The sequence below is a fragment of the Podarcis liolepis genome (genome assembly GCF_965112155.1).
Source record: "Podarcis liolepis genome assembly, chromosome: 8".
NCBI classification, from domain to species: Eukaryota; Metazoa; Chordata; class Lepidosauria; order Squamata; family Lacertidae; genus Podarcis; species Podarcis liolepis.
This window is the reverse complement of record NC_139560.1, coordinates 32,695,763-32,712,888: the sequence shown is the minus strand read 5'-3', so window position 1 is coordinate 32,712,888 and position 17,126 is coordinate 32,695,763. Positions and strand designations below refer to the sequence as shown.

The following is a 17,126-nucleotide window of genomic DNA, read 5'->3' as shown; positions in this document are numbered from 1 at the left end:
ATTGTTCTCAGCACACAGGAACTAATAATTTGTCTAAAGAAAAACCACAGACAACTCTGAGGCATACAAGGCGTATGAAATAAGCGCCATCCTGGTCAATGCACTATTTTCTTCTCTGGTAAACCTGTGTGACATAACTAACCTGTAAAGAAAAAAAAGGCTTTTAAGATCTTGAACAGAAAGCGCTTTCTGTAGTGAGATGGTGAAGAGACTGGTGATAGGCACTTGACAGCCCACTAAGCCATTTCCCACAGAGATTCTGTTCAACACTCTCCTCAGTGCTCAGTGATCCAGCACAGAGCTTCATGTTCATTCCAAAAACTCAGGCAGCCAAGGTATTAAGCTGAACTGAACAAAAGGGGTGCGGGTAGGAAGCCAAAATCACCAGTTTCTTGATACACTGAAGAAATAAGTGGGAATTAGAGAGAATATCTACTGAAGTTCATGTAGAATGACCAGCAGCAACCTGGGCAAAAAAGGAAACAAGGATTCTATTTTTCAAGACCAATCAAGAATTGGGGGGGCGGGGGCGGAGAGGGGGGGCAAGTAGATAGGAAAAGCACAAACAATCAGTGCCTAGTAACTGTATCTTACAGCTAAGGAAGTAAGCAAGTTGGTGAAAATCTTACTATAAATTGTGTTTTCTCTAATGAAAATAAAGCACTGAAAGCAAATCAACAAGATGTGAAAGAAAGATGTAAGAGATAATGAAAACTTTTGAGGATTGAATTTCCTTTCATCAAGATTTGTCTGATCCTACTATATGCAGATGAACTGAGGGACACAAGATATCCACCTCTAACTGGCACGGCGACTCAGGGCAAGCTTTCAATGTTTCTCTTTCCTAGCGCCAAGAAAGCCTGAAAGTATATAACTGTTTTTTTTTTGTTTTTTTTTAAAAGAAGCTATAATGTGAGTGTTAGCAAGTGCAAGATCTGATTTCCTTCCTTTGGTTTTAAACGGGTTCTCTTTTCTTTTTGCAAACATCAAACCGTCCGCCAGAACACATCAGGAGCCACTTTTAATTATTCACCACCACCTCAAAGGTTAAAAAGCAGCTTTAGGTTGGTTAGAAAAATAAAAGAATCCCTGCTGCACAAGCAAACACATTTTTGAAATAAAAGGGGCTAGTTAGATACATGCCAATACTTCTTATGATGGAAATATTTAACTAATAAGTATACATTCCCCTTCTGGGTTAGGTACCGTATTTTTCGTCCTATAGGGCGCACCGGCCCATAGGACGCGCCTCATTTTTTTGGGGGGGGGAATGAATAAAAAAATTATCCCCCCCCACCGCGGCTGCCGCCCCAAGCCTTGCGCACACCTGCCCGAAGCACGGGGCACCCTCCGGAGGGCTCCCCGTGCTTCGGGCGACAGGCTGCCACCCCAAGCCTCGCACGCTCGGCGGGACCTCCTGCCGGGCGCGCAAGGCTTGCGGACACTCACCGGGGCTGCAGGCTGCTGCCCGCAAGCCTTGTGAGCCCGCGGGAACTCCCGCCGGGCTTGCAAGGCTTGCGGATAGCTTCCTGAAGCCTGGAGAGCGAGAGGGATCGGTGCGCACCGAAGCCTCTCGCTCTCCAGGCTTCAGCGAAAGCCTGCATTCGCCCCATAGGACGCACACACATTTCCCCTTCATTTTTGGAGGGGAAAAAGTGCGTCCTATGGGGCGAAAAATACGGTACTTGAAAAGATGATGGGGCAGCTTCAGGCATGCTTGGATCTGTGTCTAGGCCTGGTGGGGGTAGAAATGGCCTTGGTTGTCCTAGCTGATGATCTTCATTGGAAGAAGGGCAGGGGAGTGTGACCCTGCTGAAATTTATTGGCTTTTCAGCGCTTTCAATACCACTTACTGTGGTATCTTCTTTGACTCCCTGAGGAGATGGGGTGCAGTGTTTTTCCGTGGTTCTGCTCTTATTTCCAAGGGTGGCTCCAGAGAATAGCACTGGGTGACTTCTGATGGAAAGTGCTGTGAGAAGTTGGTTCCATATACAGAAGTTGTAGGAATGACTTGTTTTTGACCAGGTTGCACCTGCCTTCAAGTTGTTTAGTTTGGGGGTGCTCCTTGAACCATCACTGTCACTTCAGGCCCAAGTAGCCTGGGTGGATAAGAAGTACCTATGCCTTGCTTCAGCTGATGCACCAGCTGCAGCCATTCTTCAATAAGGATACCATGGCTATGGTCACTCATGTTCTGACAACCTCCAAGGTGGACAACTGTAACGTGTTCTACATCAGGCTGTCCTTGAAGATGCTCCAGAAATTGCAATTAATGCAAAATGTGCTTGTAGGAGTAGCAGGCCTAGTACATAAAACCCACATTTAAAAACAAGTTGACTGGTTGTCATTTTGTCTTCCAGCCCAAGTCAAGATGCTTACACTTTAAAGACCTGAATGGCTAGGTCCGAGGTATATAAGCGAGGAGAATGCCTTCTCACATATCCATCTGCCCCTCCTGTGAAATCAATGGATGATACCTGAACTAGTGGTCCCTGCACAGGACGACATATGTAGTGCTGGGGTCCATGGAAGGGCCTTTTCAATGGCGGCTCCATGTCTGTAGAATACCCTCATCACCAAGGTGTGCCTAGTGACATTGTTGTTTTCCTTTATGAAACAGGTGAAGACACACTCCTTCTACCAGGATTTGTGAGGAGGGCAACTGTGACTGAAGTAATTTCTAAATATTTTGAGGATTGCATTTTATTACAAGTTGTATCAAAACAATTGTTATTTAAGCTCTTGCTGTCAATAATAATAATAATAATAATAATAATAAATTTATTATTTATACTCCGCCCATCTGGCTGAGTTTCCCCAGCCACTCTGGGTGGCTTCCAACAAAGATTAAATATACATTAAAACCCATGGCCTTTTGTCACAGGACAGTATTTAAATTAATACCAAACCATTATATATTCTTCCGTCCATGCTGTACATGATTATTTAGGAGCACTACATGCGTTACTTCCCCCCATCCCAATGGAAATCAAGTTCCAAGCGGCAACAGACAAGACAGTAACAAAATCATTGGAATATATACAGGATCATTTGACATTCTTACAACTCTAAATCTTCTAAATAAATAAATAAATAAATAAATAAATAAGCTAAAGTAATTCTGCAGATAATGTCTTTTATTCAAGCCCACTCATACCTGAAAGCCTTGGATCCTTGCCAGATATTCCAGTTGCTTTGAAGGTTGCACCGTAGAACAAGGGGCAGTGACTGACATTCCTTTCAGTCCTATAGCTTCAGCAGTGGGAGATGTTCCGTTCATGAGCAGTTCCCTGGCAATTGTAGCTGTATTATTAGTGGCAGGAGATGTGCTGAAGAAACAACTAGATGCTTGGCTCATTTCCTTGGAGGACAAATAGTTTACAGGGGTACCAGGGGATGCTTTGTTGCGGCTCGCTTCCATTTCTTGATAAACATCAGGAGAGAGATGGAGTATTCCCTTTGGTGCTGAAAACAAGAACAAAGACCCTTTTTACTCTACCTGTAATTGTTTAAATATTACCAAACAGAACATTGCCAGTAAACACATTCTACTTTCAGATACCTCTTATTGAAACCATCAGTTTCATCCTCACAAGTCTCATCATTGTCAATCATCAACAGTGATGATATCGTGGCATCTGTTTCTTGCTTCTCTATGTGGAAGATACACTTAAATCTTAGCCATCTTCCAGAAATGCATAATAATATTATTATGCCATTTTTCAGTGCAGGGCAGTAGATATGAGGCCACATTCACACATAATGCCAAACCTGAACAACCCCAAACAAAACATCAGGCTTCAGCCTCCCACCTTCCCACATGGTTGTTGGGAGATTTCCCCACAGCTTTGATTTCCTTTTTCCTGAGTCCTGGCTTAGAGTTATATTTGAACCAGGCATCCTGCTTTAAAATAAAGCTGGTGGATTAACCTCAAAAGAGAAGGAAGACTGTACATCAGACACTTTACTTGGGCTCATTCAGGCTCAACATACAAATGCAACAAGGTTAGGATCGATGATTTTGGGGTTCAATGTTCCACCCAACCTTTGGTGGCCCATAGCTCACTGGCATAGCATAGGTTTTTCTGCAAAGGCTCTGTGTTCAGTACTTCGCTTCTTCAGTTAAAATGATATCAGAGAGCAGGGCTGAGAAAGACCTCTTCCTGAGATCTTGTGAGAGCTGCCAGTCAGAGGAAACAATACTGGGCTAGATGAAGTGATCTGATTCAGTTTAAGAATCTTCAGGGCACAACATATTAAATATGCTGACCTTTAAAGCCCCAAATGGCCTCGGCCCAGTATACCTGAAGGAGCGTCTACACCTTCATCGTTCTGCCCGGACACTGAGGTCCAGCGCTGAGGGCCTTCTGGCGGTTCCCTCACTGAGAGAAGCAAGGTTACCAGGCAGAGGGCCTTCTTGGTAGTGGCACCTTCCCACCAGATGTCAAAGAGAAAAATAACTACCAAACTTTTAGAAGACATCTGAAGACAGCCCTATTTAGGGAAGCTTTTAATGTTTAATAGGTTAGTGTATTTAGTGTTTTGTTGGAAGCTGCCCAGAGTGGCTGGGGAAACCCAGCCAGATGGGCGGGGTATTAATAATAATAATAATAATAATAATAATAATAATAATAATAATAACAACAACAACAACAACAACATCACTTTAATAAATGCCTGAAATCTGTGCCTTGCTCCTTCTGTCCCACCATGGCAATCAGAAAAACACCCAACTTTTGTAACCGAGATGGTGAAATACAGTGGGAAATAATAGATATATGATTTCTGCTGGCATATTTGCAGAGAAAATCAAGGGACAATGGCAATACAGATGGTGAAGGGCTCACGTTTCCTTTGAATGTGGCCTAATGCAAGTCCAGTCTCCATAAAAGCACTTCAGATATATACAGATGCAACATTTTAAATAGCAGGACATGAACAAAATACATGTATTTGTTCAGAAATAATAACAGAAGTAATATGGTGAAAGAAAACCCATTTAAAATTCCAGTACAATACTATAAACCTTTTCAAACCACATCAAAAAGTACAGATGTCTAGTCCACTGATGTAATATCACTTCAAACAAACATTTCACATGCTCTCTCAGCCTTTTCAGTGTTTTTACATGATCCACCCAAATATCTAACTGCTGTCTGGAACAATAGTCGGGAATTCGTCCAGATTACTAATCTTTTTAAATGTTAAAACAACTAATATGGAGCATAGGATGAATAAAAAACTCTCCCGCATAATATACCATATGTTTTTCAATTGTATCCACATTACTGTAATAACATCATTCAATTAGCAATAATGACAAGGACTTTCCACTTATGTAACACCTTTTGTTTTGAGGATTTGGAAGCACTATACACGTCAACAAATTATGTCACACAATACTCCTTTGAGGTTTCTGCCATTCCCATCTACTACCAACAATATTTATAAAAATAATCTCATGTTTTAAGTAACAGCATATAATAACATTTTCCTGTATTTCCACTACTATAAAGGGAACAAAATAGGGGTTTCGCTGCAGAAACTATAAATTCTAGATAGTTACTTTTAAACTTTATTTTAAAGACCAGTTAATGCATTACATTATAGCTTTGCAATACTTAAGTTGCTGATTAAGAAAAACCTTTCAACTTCCTGGTTATTACTTTTTCAAACATACTGGCTTCTGATCATAAATAGCAAACTGTGTATAACTGTATATCAATTTTAATATTAAATAGGAGGATTATGTCTGTGACACAGAGTACTACATGAATAGTATCTTACTTCTTCTAGATTAGAATAAAAAATGTTACAGAAAGTTTGAGGAGCACTTTTAGATTGACTCAACCTTTCCCTACACATGGGGAACAATAGGAAGTGCCTGCAGCCACTGTGTTTTCATAGACCTGTAACATTAAAGCCTCCTTTAAAAAAATTAAAATACTAAAGTTTTCTTTTAGTGGCTATATTAGAAGCATTTAACTTTTACTAAACAAAACACACAAGAAGAAGAAAAAAGCCTAGTACAGTGTTACCTTGGTTCTCGAAAGGAATCTGTTCCGGAAGTCCGTTCAACTTCCGAAAACGTTTGAAAACCAAGGCGCAGCTTCTGATTGGCTGCAGGAGCTTCCTCCCCTCAATCAGAAGCCGCAGAAGCCGCGTCAGACGTTCGGCTTCCAAAAAAGTTCGCAAACCAAACACTCACTTCCAGGTTTGTGGCATTCAAGAGCCAAAATATTCAAGTTACTACAGTCACTTGGTGACTACAGTCACCAAGGTATGACTGTAATTGGTTTTTTTCCATAACAATGAATACAACTTGTGTAGGTAAAATGCTTTGTGACATGTTTATTTATTTAAAACATTTTTAACCTGCTCCTCAGTCAAAAAGGCTCCCAGAGTGGCTTAAAGGTAAAGGTAAAGGGACCCCTGACCATTAGGTCCAGTCGTGACCGACTCTGGGGTTGTGGCACTCATCTCGCTTTATTGGCTGAGGGAGCCGGCGTACAGCTTCCGGGTCATGTGGCCAGCATGACTAAGCCACTTCTGGCGAACCAGAGCAGCGCACGAAAACGCCGTTTACCTTCCCGCCGGAGCGGTACCTATTTATCTACTTGCACTTTGACGTGCTTCCGAACTGCTAGGTTGGCAGGAGCAGAGACCGAGCAACGGGAGCTCACCCTGTTGCGGGGATTCGAACCGCTGACCTTCTGATTGGCAAGTCCTAGGCTCTGTGGTTTAACCCACAGCGCCACCCGCGTCCCAGAGTAGCTTACATAAGATCAATTTTAAAAAGACAGGCTTTGCACATAGGCTTGTAATATAAAAGACACAACACAGTCTGAAAAAGGCAGGAAAATGAAAACAACCAAACTAAAGGTAGCAGTTCTAATGACCAGTTAGAATGGAAATAGGTCAGCGAAGAAATGAGCCAAATGAAGCTGGTCTCTCAGCAGAGCAACTATCAATCCCCCCCCCATTTAAGAAAGTAAATAGATACATATGTATGAAGGTCTGTATACAATTATATTAGAAAAATATGCAGACTGGAAAGACAGTGTTAATCACTCATTATTTAAAAACTCTAGAGAGGTTTTCTTGAAACAGTAGTCTCAAACGCAATCTTTTGTTTCAAAAACTGCTTGAGGATTGCCTTGCTGGTTTAGAACAATATTCCACTAGTCCAGTGGTTTTTAATTGCATTTTAATTGCTTCTTTTATTTCTTATACTATTGTGTTTTATTGTATTGCAATTTGAATAATAATATTATTATTCAAATTGCAATACAATGTAATAAATAAAAGAATCAATAAAATGCAATTAACTATCAATATGAGTATTGAATGTGATCAAGCTCATTCATGGCGCTATCAAGGAAGTCCTGCTCTAGTCCACCATTCAGTTTCCAAGAACTGCTAGCCAGATACTACTGGAAACTCACAAGCAACAGGACACAAGGGTGGTAGGTATTCCTAATTGTTCCCAGCATCTGGTATTCAGAAGATTACTTTCTTATAAAGTGAGGTCCCAATTCAAAATTAACAACCACTGACAGACCTCTCCTCCATGAATCTGTCTAATCCATTTTTAAAAACCATTAAAATGTTTGCTTAACAGTTCTGCTAACCATTTACAGAAAGAAAAAAGAAAACAAAATGCAACCTGTATGCAACCATACTAAGTTATAGTCTCGCCACAGCAGAAAGAGGACGGAAAGTTACTTATGAGCCTCAACCAAGGAGAAGTACAGAGACTGTGCTGTCATTGTCTGCGTCTCAGAATGGTCTGCTTTTATAGGACCATTAGTGACTCCCCCCCCCCCAGTATTCATAGGACAGTAGTCTTCAAAAACACCTACCATGTGGTAGGTTTGCAAGTTGCTGTTATTAAAAAAATGGTCAGAAATTACACAATCTCTGACTTTACAATCTCTTTCAGAGTTTGACTAAAAGTCTTGGAACATATCAACTACAGCAATCCAAAACGTATTTCTCAGGATGTGTACACAATTTGTGCAGTCAGATAGAACAGAGTTTTGGACTCACACATTTCCCCTCCTTCCTCTCCCCACACTCCAAAATTAATAAGGTTCTTTCTGGCTCTTGGCAGGAATGCTAGATTCTGGTTTGTGATCCTGATTTCAACTAAGACTCATGATTTGCTCAAACCATAGGGTTGTAACCAATGGTGTTAATCTACTGATGGAAGACATCTGTGTTAAGAGGGAAACAATTTCCAGTAATTTCCCCTCTTTCCTACAAGCTTCCGACAGTCCCCCTAAATCTGCTCCAGAGGGCATCCAAGGCTTTGGAGCAGGTTGGGGACCTGCAGAGGAAGATGTAATCCCACCCCTCCTCATTCTACTGATGGACGCTTTCCAACAGTAGGGTGACACCACTGGATACCACCATAGCTTGTCACATTCAGATGCAACAGCAAACTATGGTTTGTCAGGAACATAGAAAGATTTAGAAATCATAGCACAAGAAGTTCAGGTCTATTCTAATTATGCCCGTAATATGAAACCATGGTTTGACAATATGATATAATGCACTTTATGTTTAGTATATATTTAATATATTCTGAACAGCCTCATGAGGACTCTTATACAGAACTGTATTGCTGAAACATGTTATTAGCCTGAGTCGTGGTGAAATAATTCCAAGCATTTCTCTATTCAGTCAGTAATAACAATCAAATTGTCAGTACCTTTGGTACCATCATAAATTAATTTTCACAAAAAGGCACAGAAAACACACTCTGAGGCACCCTTTCAATAGTAATAGAAAAGAGCAGAAATACAAGCATGAAGACATTGTGCTTATATGCTCATATTCAGTTTGCACGAAATGCCAGGCAATTTAAACTCTTGAGAATGGTTTTCAAGTACCACTTTTGGAATTTCCAAGAAACATCCGTGAAAAAAAGGAACAGCAAACACAAGAATGTGATCACAACAGCCATCTACAACAGTACTGGTAAACAGAGTGGCTGTTCAGTCACTATTTTACCAAGAGTAGACAACACAGTAAGAGTGGGAGAGTCAGGTTCAACTGCAGTTCACATGTATTCTGCTTTTTTCACGACACCTCTGCCATTGCTCAACTGAATTCTTCTGGAATACCAATGGCTCTGCTATTTTTTACTTAATGGGCAGTGAGTTCAGGTAGCAGCACTCTACAAAGAGTTTTGAAGAGTGATTCACATTATGTTGTCATCTCAAATATTTTCTGTTGTGTTTCTGCATTTATTTAAGACAGGTTAACACTATCACCTCCCCCAGTATTTATGTGTGACTTGCTTAATCAGAATGAAGATGAGAAATGGATATTATACTGAAAACAGTGCTGACAGGTAGTATCCGCACTCAGATGTGCATTCCAATGTGCACATCTAACCAAGGACTACAGTTTCTGATCCAGTAAGCCTTTGTGTGTGTACTTCTCCTTTAGCAGAATGGAGGCTTATACAGGGCTCTGGCATGTCTTTTTGTTTTCTAATATCTGGGTTTTAAGGGTTTTGGGATAAGGCAGGGTGAAGATCAAGATTGAGTGCACTGTGGCTTTGTGACCTGCAAGAAATAAATCCACTAAGCTAAGTCTGTTGCCTTTTTTAAAAAATCTTTTAGACACTAAATTATACATCTTAGAGAAGAGGCAAAAAGTGTAGTGGTAATGGATTCAGTTCCTTAAGTGGAAATTCTAGGAGTGTCAATGACAGCAATGGTAATTACTGCAAGTATTATAAATTACATATTTGATGGTGCTGTTTCATTAACAAAATATCTGCATCATCAGACACAAAAGGTATAACATCACAAAAACTGGGCAAACCCAACAGCATGGGTGACTCAGTGAAATGACAGATACAGCAGAATGTAGTATCTATTCGTAACTAGCTTGTGCTGATAAAGATATGTCTCAACACTACATCAAAAACTGTGGGAGCCAAGGGAACAAGCTAGTAAACAAAACTGAAGAAAACTGATGCATGCAAGTTTATGGTAACAGAAAGAAGTGGTAGCAATAATCTTTTAATGTAAGAACTGACAGATTCACTATGGTTCACTATGGTCCATCAATCTAGAAGAGGAACATTCGTGTCTTTGTTCAAGTTGAAATGAAAGACAGCTTTAGGTAGAAAGCTGAGGTCTGGTCAAAGGATGCACAAGAAAGTTGGATCATGATTCAAGGCAGCCAGTTTCTTAACCTTATTGATAGATATAGTCACAACCAAAATGCCATCTTATTAGAAAGGAGCTGAAGGTCACATATGGTTGAAGACAAGAGAGGAAGCCTTCAAATCTCATCGTCTCTGTCCAACAACATCTGGAATGCCACAGGTTTCCTGTTTCTGTTGCAGGTATGAAGAGTTTGCCCATGCAGGAGGACAAAATGAATGGAAGACACAGGTTCAACAGAATCTTCCAGAGAAGGTTAGCGTGTGGATGAGAAAATATACAATATCCTTAAATCTGTGAATTATATGTAGAGACTGACATGGGATTGGGCATAAATGAGAAAGGAAGATAGCCATTCTGGTTTGAAAGACAATACATGTTCCAAGATCTGGAATGTCAGACAACAAACAGAGCCAAATTGTTTTATAGAAACAAAGGAATAGAATCAAGTCTACAAAGATGCATAGGAGTGTCTAGTTATCGATGCACATGAAGTAGATCTGGGGACACCTTCAAAGTTGATGTATTTTCTATACTCAAAAGCTTAGGGATCAGATATTGTGATGTAGGACTCTATCCCAGTTCTAGAAGAACTGCTCCTGCACTGTGGCAATTGAGAGGAAGTTCCCTTGAGAGAGTTAAGAGGATACTGTGGTCAAAGGTAGATGCTAGATGTACTATCTCAACCACTGCACTATAGGCCCCTGGGCCATAAAGAAAAATGTTTTTTTAATCACATGTATTTGAAATAAACAAATCAGAAGGATAAAGGCTTAGCTAATAGAAAGGCAAGGAAAATAAAGCTCCAAAGGCACGTAGAGGCAGGATTTTTTTTGAGAGATACAGTTCTCAATGCATTTAGGAATCCTACCCATCAGAACATGGGTGGAAGAATTTTCTGTTGCCCTTAGATGGGAGGGGCAGGGCCAAGAGTGCAGACTCCCTAGCTGAAGCTCTTGAAGGTTTTGGAAATGGCTCTGCCCAAGTGCAGAACACAACTGTGGGACCTCAGAGACCAAAAGAAGAAAAACACTGAATCTTTGCAAACAATAAAAAGCTCTCAAGATAAACTAGCAAAACACAATTGTAAAAAAGTATCACCCTGCCTATCAGATTTGACTTTCTCATATAGCAAACATAAGGAATACATTTTACTCAATCTTGAAGTGACTCATTATCATCCATAGAAAATTCACAAGTGTTAAATTAGCCACAGGAGGGCTCCACTAACATTCCCTGTCCCTGGATCAAAAGAAACATATGGAGACGTGCAAAAGAGAATTCACAAAATTATTCAAACACAAGGTCTATAAATGTCAAACAAGTATGTTTCTCATTTCAGATGAAAACCTATGAGCATGCAAAATTTCATAAATAACTGCCTTAATGTACTTGGTTTATCAAAAAATATTAGTAACTACGAAGTAAATGTGTATGTTCCCCTCATATATTGACAATATATTTCTAGGGGATTTTGGTAAACAGTGCTTAAAATTGTTTTGACATGGCTTCTTACCTGGTACTGTCCAATAAACATAAATTGTTATATTCAGACAAACTTAGATTTGGAAGAGGGAAAACCCTATGACATGAATATCTGCTTTTCTCCATGCTTATTCTTCTTTGTTCCTTGGGAGTTCATTAGTTCCTGCTGGTTGTTCACCACCTGAAATCATAATCATCTGTTTGTGACATCACAATTAGTTACTGTGAAAATGATTAGTGTGTCACAAACAGATGATTATGATTTCAGATGGTGAACAAACAGCAGGAGCAGATGGACTCCTAAGGAACAAAGTTCCTGATTTCATGCAAAAGTCCAAAGTAATAAATGAGTTAGGGAAGAAAAACAAGTGTTTTCAAATAAAAGGTTTTCCATGGTTTTGGATTTTCACATGAACATTTCAGATGTAGACTGAATTTAATCCTGATGTATATTAAGAAGAACTTGTTTAAACCATGATTCTGATTAACTATGTTCTAATGTTGTTTTCAATTTTAAGTTCTATCTGATGTGCTTATAGAAGTCACATGACCTTGAAGAAAGATTATTTTGAACACTGATTGTGATATAACCAGAGCTAAACTGTTTTATTCTGGGTTTTGATTTTTTGTTTTTCCTTTTTTGAATGGGCTGCCATGACTATTTGACCCTAAAGTTGCAATCCTAACCCCACTCACCTAGTTATAAAACCATTCAATTCAACAGGACTCAGTTCTGTTTAGACGTTACCAAACATTCAAAAAGGAGAGAAATAGTAATCATGGGGGACTTCAACTTCCCTGATATCTGTTGGGATTCAAACTCTGCCAAGAGTGTAAGGTCTGACAAATTCCTCCATTGCTTTGCTGACAATTTCATTTCCCAGAAGATGGAAGAACCAACAAGGGGGTCATCTATCTTGGACCTGGTCCTCACCAACAGGGAGGAACTGATTGATGGATTGGAAGTACTCAGAAACTTAGGAGGAAGTGATCATATTCTCCTGGGTTTCAGGATACAGAGGCAAGGGAAAACTGAGTGTGGTCAGAGGAGGGCAACCAAGACAAACAAGGGTCTGGAAACTAAGCCTTATGAGGAACGCTTGAAGGAGCTGGTTATGTTTAGCCTGGAAAAGAGAAGTCTGAGAGCAGATATGATAGCCATCTTGAAATATCTTAAGGGCTGTCACATGGAGGAGGGAGCATGTTTGTTTTCTCCTGCTCTAGAGGGTAGGACTTGAACCAATGGCAGTTGCAAGAAAGGAGATTCCAACTAAACATTCGGAAAAACTTTCTGATAGCAAGAGCTGTTCAGCAGTGGAGCAGACTCTCACGAGAAGTGGTGGACTCTCCTTCCTTGGAGGTTTTTAAACAGATGGATGGCCATCTGCCATGGATACTTTAGCTGAGATTCCTGCATTGCAGGGGGTTGTACTAGATGACCCTTGGGATTGTCCAGCAGCGCACCTTAGAGACCAACTAAGTTTGTTCTTGGTATAAACTTTCGTGTATCTGGAGAAGTGTGCATGCACACGAAAGCTTATACCAAGAACAAACTTAGTTGGTCTCTAAGGTGCTACTGGACTATATATATATACATATATAAATATATGAGAGAGAGAGAATATGAGAGAGAGATTCTATGTTCAGGATTGCAGTGTAAATTATCAAGTGTTTTTTTTATTTATTTAAAAAGTTCCCTGTCGGTACTGGAAGGTTAACTATGACTTCCATGTTATAAAGAGTCTTTGAAGATCTATACAGCATGGTGTAGGAATGAAAAATCACAGGCATGGAAACACTACTTTAACAAAAACACATTTTAAACATTAGAAAAGCTACAGAAAATGGTAGTTACCTTTCCAAATTAGCTTTCAGTTTGGAAATGGGAAGGTTTCATTTCCATGGATGACTGATACTTCTTGCAGATGGGCTTTACTCTACTGAAGCCCTCGCAATACAAAACATGTATAATTCTAACTGACCTACCAAAACAGGTTATTGGAACCAGAGGTCCTTAAAAGATATTCTGAGGACCATTTTATCTTCCTACATATTATACTACTATAGCAATTTCTTTGTGAGTCAGCTGTTTGGAAGCTTAACCTGTTTTATTTTTTGTGATAAGGGCACAGGAGCAGGGCCAGGAAAAAAAACAGTGTCGGAGTTGGAGGCACTGAACCTGGACTCACTTCAGCTGGAAATTTCATGTAAAACTTCGGCAAGAATGCAGTAGGGGACTGACAGGTACAAGCCCACTGTTATTGTGACAGACTGGTTGTTCCAGCCAGTCTAAACTCTGTGGTTAGACCAACACCCAAGAAGAGTGTCATGTATGTTTGTTTTTTTATAAATGCCATAAGTGCTTTTGTTTGGATTGACTAAAAGCTAGGGACCCTAAAAGCTACAGATTCAGACACAAACACACACATAGGGACTCTTTATTATCAGCATAGAATGCCTAAAGGAATACAGATCCTAGGTTCCCTGAGAGCAGGTCTACATAGTATGAGACAAACCAAGGGATTCCCAACTTGTATTTAATTCATAACACTAAGGTGGACCTGTGAGGATATGTATGAGTAGATGATGGGGGGTGCTTAATCCTACCTTTCTTCAGCACACACAGTCTCTCCCTTTTGGCCATGTTTTGTTACAATTCTGATTCTAAGACCAGAAATAATGCCAGCAGGTAGGAAAAATTACTTGGGGTTTGTGTGTGTGTGAGGGAGTAGTTGCCAAGGAGAATCAAGGAGTAGTTGCCAAGGGGGGTGTCAACCACCCCCCTATTTCCTACCAATCCATCCTTAAAAATGCCCCCTTCATGTTCATAATTTGGTAAATACACTCATTCCTGAGAGACACCACTGTTTTCCTCTGAGGTAGTATGTAGTTCCACCCTAGGCATCCATCTTTTCTACGGCCAACAGATACATTCTATGGCATAGTCATTTTTTTTCTTGGTTCTTTGCAGAAAAGGCCTTCTTGGAGTTCTGGCACCAATCACAACACTCTCAATACTCAACAGTCACCCTAGATATTGCAGTTGGCTTTTGTGGGGTTAAATCTATCTAACCACCCATCTCTTATATTTCAACAAAATTTCAACAAGTGTTCTGATCTATAATGATGAAAAATATACAGTGCTTTTAAAATATTGTTAGATGTTATATAAACTTATTAATTATTATTTATTTTATTTATTAAATTCCTGTACCGCCCTTCATCTGAGGACCACAGGGCAGTTTACAATATCAAAATGTGAAAATGCATAACATAGTAACAAGAAAAAACACCACCACAACCACCCCAGTTTTAAAGGCCATAGATGGTTTATTTAGGCAAAATTTAAATTCAATATTGACATGAACAAGTTAAGCATGTTAAAATGTAATGGGGTGAATTCTGCTTAAGAAGCAGCTGTTACACATATGCACAAGCCTGGCCTTAATCTGCACAGACATGTACTAATCTATATTCTCCAGATCCATTAAAACTGGTCTTTCACACCCATAAAGCCAGCTTCAACTGGATTACCCGGTGTCCTGTTTTGAGATGGGTGGGGCTCAGGTGTATCAGGAACTCTTATATCAGAAACTAACTATAGTCTTTTCAGCTACTATTAACACAAGATGAACTGGATCAGAAACATAAATTTCCAAGGTACTTTTTAAGCTTAAGAGTTAGGGTTTTTGTTTTTACTTCTTTGCCAGTGTCTCAGAGATTGTCAGTGATGTGCATCAGGAAAGACAGCTGGATGAAATGTGTGAAGCAGTAAATGTTCAGGAGGGCCAAAGGGAACCACAAAAATGAGGAAAGGCAAGCAGAAGGAGAAACAATGATGACAGGAATTTGAGAGAAGCCGGAAGAAGCTTCATTATAAGATTAGAGGAAATTATGGCAAGTTTGAGGACAGAGTAACATCCTTGGGAGAAGAAGATGGACTAGGGGCAAATACCTGGGAATTGTAGTTTCAGAGATACGGTTCCCAGAACTCTTAACAAACCAGAGTTACCTGGATTCTTGGGGAGAAGTCACGTGCTTTAAGCATGCATTGGGGGTACTTTAAATGTATGATGTGGATTTGCTCTAAGAATGTTAAATATCTGTTCACCTAAATTTTAGTTTAAGCCATGTTTTTCCATAGGACCAAAGATCATCTGTTTTTAAAAACCATGGCCTCTAGAGAATCGTTTAAAATTGTGTATCTCAAAATGAATGCATTGGGAAGAAATTACAAATGCTTCAGGACATTTTCCCAAGCCAAGAGTTCTTAGACTCAGTCGGATGATTAGGTCTACTCACACAACCTTTGAAACTGGCAAGAGAACTTCATTAATGGTCTCTATGGTTTTACATATGCTCTGGGAATCTTTAGAAGTCAAGCCTTTATAGATTTCCACTTCTCAGATGCCAACCATCAAGAGCAGAAGGACAACATAAAAACATCAACAAAACCAACATTATGGAACAAGCATAACTGATATCTCTACAATATCTGAAATTTTGTTCCAGTCTTTTACCCTTCAATCATAAGCTCATGTTCAGATTGCAAGCCAAAGACTAAAAAGTGGGAGGGGGGAATTAATAAAGTATTAGGCAACGCACACATTGCAAAATAGAAAAGAAAAATATTGCGATGTACCATTTCACAAGCACAACATAGGCTACCATCTTTCTTCACAAGACTATAAACCTTAAAAAAAAAGACATATACTGTGCCAGAAAAAATGTCCTGGATAAACTAACATTATCTATAATAATTTTAAAATTGTAGTTTAATGCGGAGCAGAAGGTGAGAGAATATTAAAAATGAATGAATATAGAAATGTCACTTACTGTTATTTGCTGATTCAGGATATTCAACATTTTGGCCATTCCACCCCTTGATGTCACCTGGCTGACAAAGATAAACAAGAACAAAAATGACTGCATGATATAAAGCATAAATACTGTGAAATAACATTTCAGTATACATAGACATTTGCCAGCAGGGGTAGGATGTTAAGAAAGTTCTGCTGCACTGTTTTATCGATAAGAAAATCAGTAGAGTCCTGCTGGATTAAACCAAATATCCATCTTGTGCAGCACCCTATTTTCCACAATGGCCAACAGATGTCTCTGAGAAGCCCACAAATACGACACGAAACTGTCTCCTGTTTTTGCCATCTAGCAACAGGATGTTGTTAGCATCCATCTGTCTCAAGAGACAACAGGATACACCTCCGGGTCTGAAGTCAAACCTCTGCATTAGCACAGAAGTGACCTCCCTGGGGCGCAAGCCTGGGCAGTGTGTACTGAGGTCCTGGGATGCACAGATGACAAGACCCGCTTCTCGGCCTCACTGACATGGTCCAAAAGAAAGCAGAGCAATACATCTGGCACCAGCTGGGCTGCAGGACTTGCCAGAAGGAGGCGTACAAGGTGCCATCCAACTGTCTTAGGGACTCCACTCTGGAT

The 17,126-nt window shown here is 39.9% G+C and overlaps 1 protein-coding gene across 4 annotated transcripts in view; it reads right to left on the bottom strand.

Annotated features, from left to right (window-relative positions):
- STAU2 (staufen double-stranded RNA binding protein 2) overlaps nt 1-17,126 on the bottom strand; it is a 140,895-nt gene that overhangs the window by 72,046 nt on the left and 51,723 nt on the right. For all 4 annotated transcript variants that reach the window (XM_083517264.1, XM_083517266.1, XM_083517265.1 and 1 more), the window contains exons 11-12: nt 16,506-16,566; nt 3,158-3,465 (exon numbers count right to left, since the gene is read on the bottom strand). In XM_083517264.1, the coding sequence (XP_083373390.1) occupies nt 3,158-3,465; nt 16,506-16,566 (369 nt within the window). The remainder of the gene's footprint in view (nt 1-3,157; nt 3,466-16,505; nt 16,567-17,126) is intronic.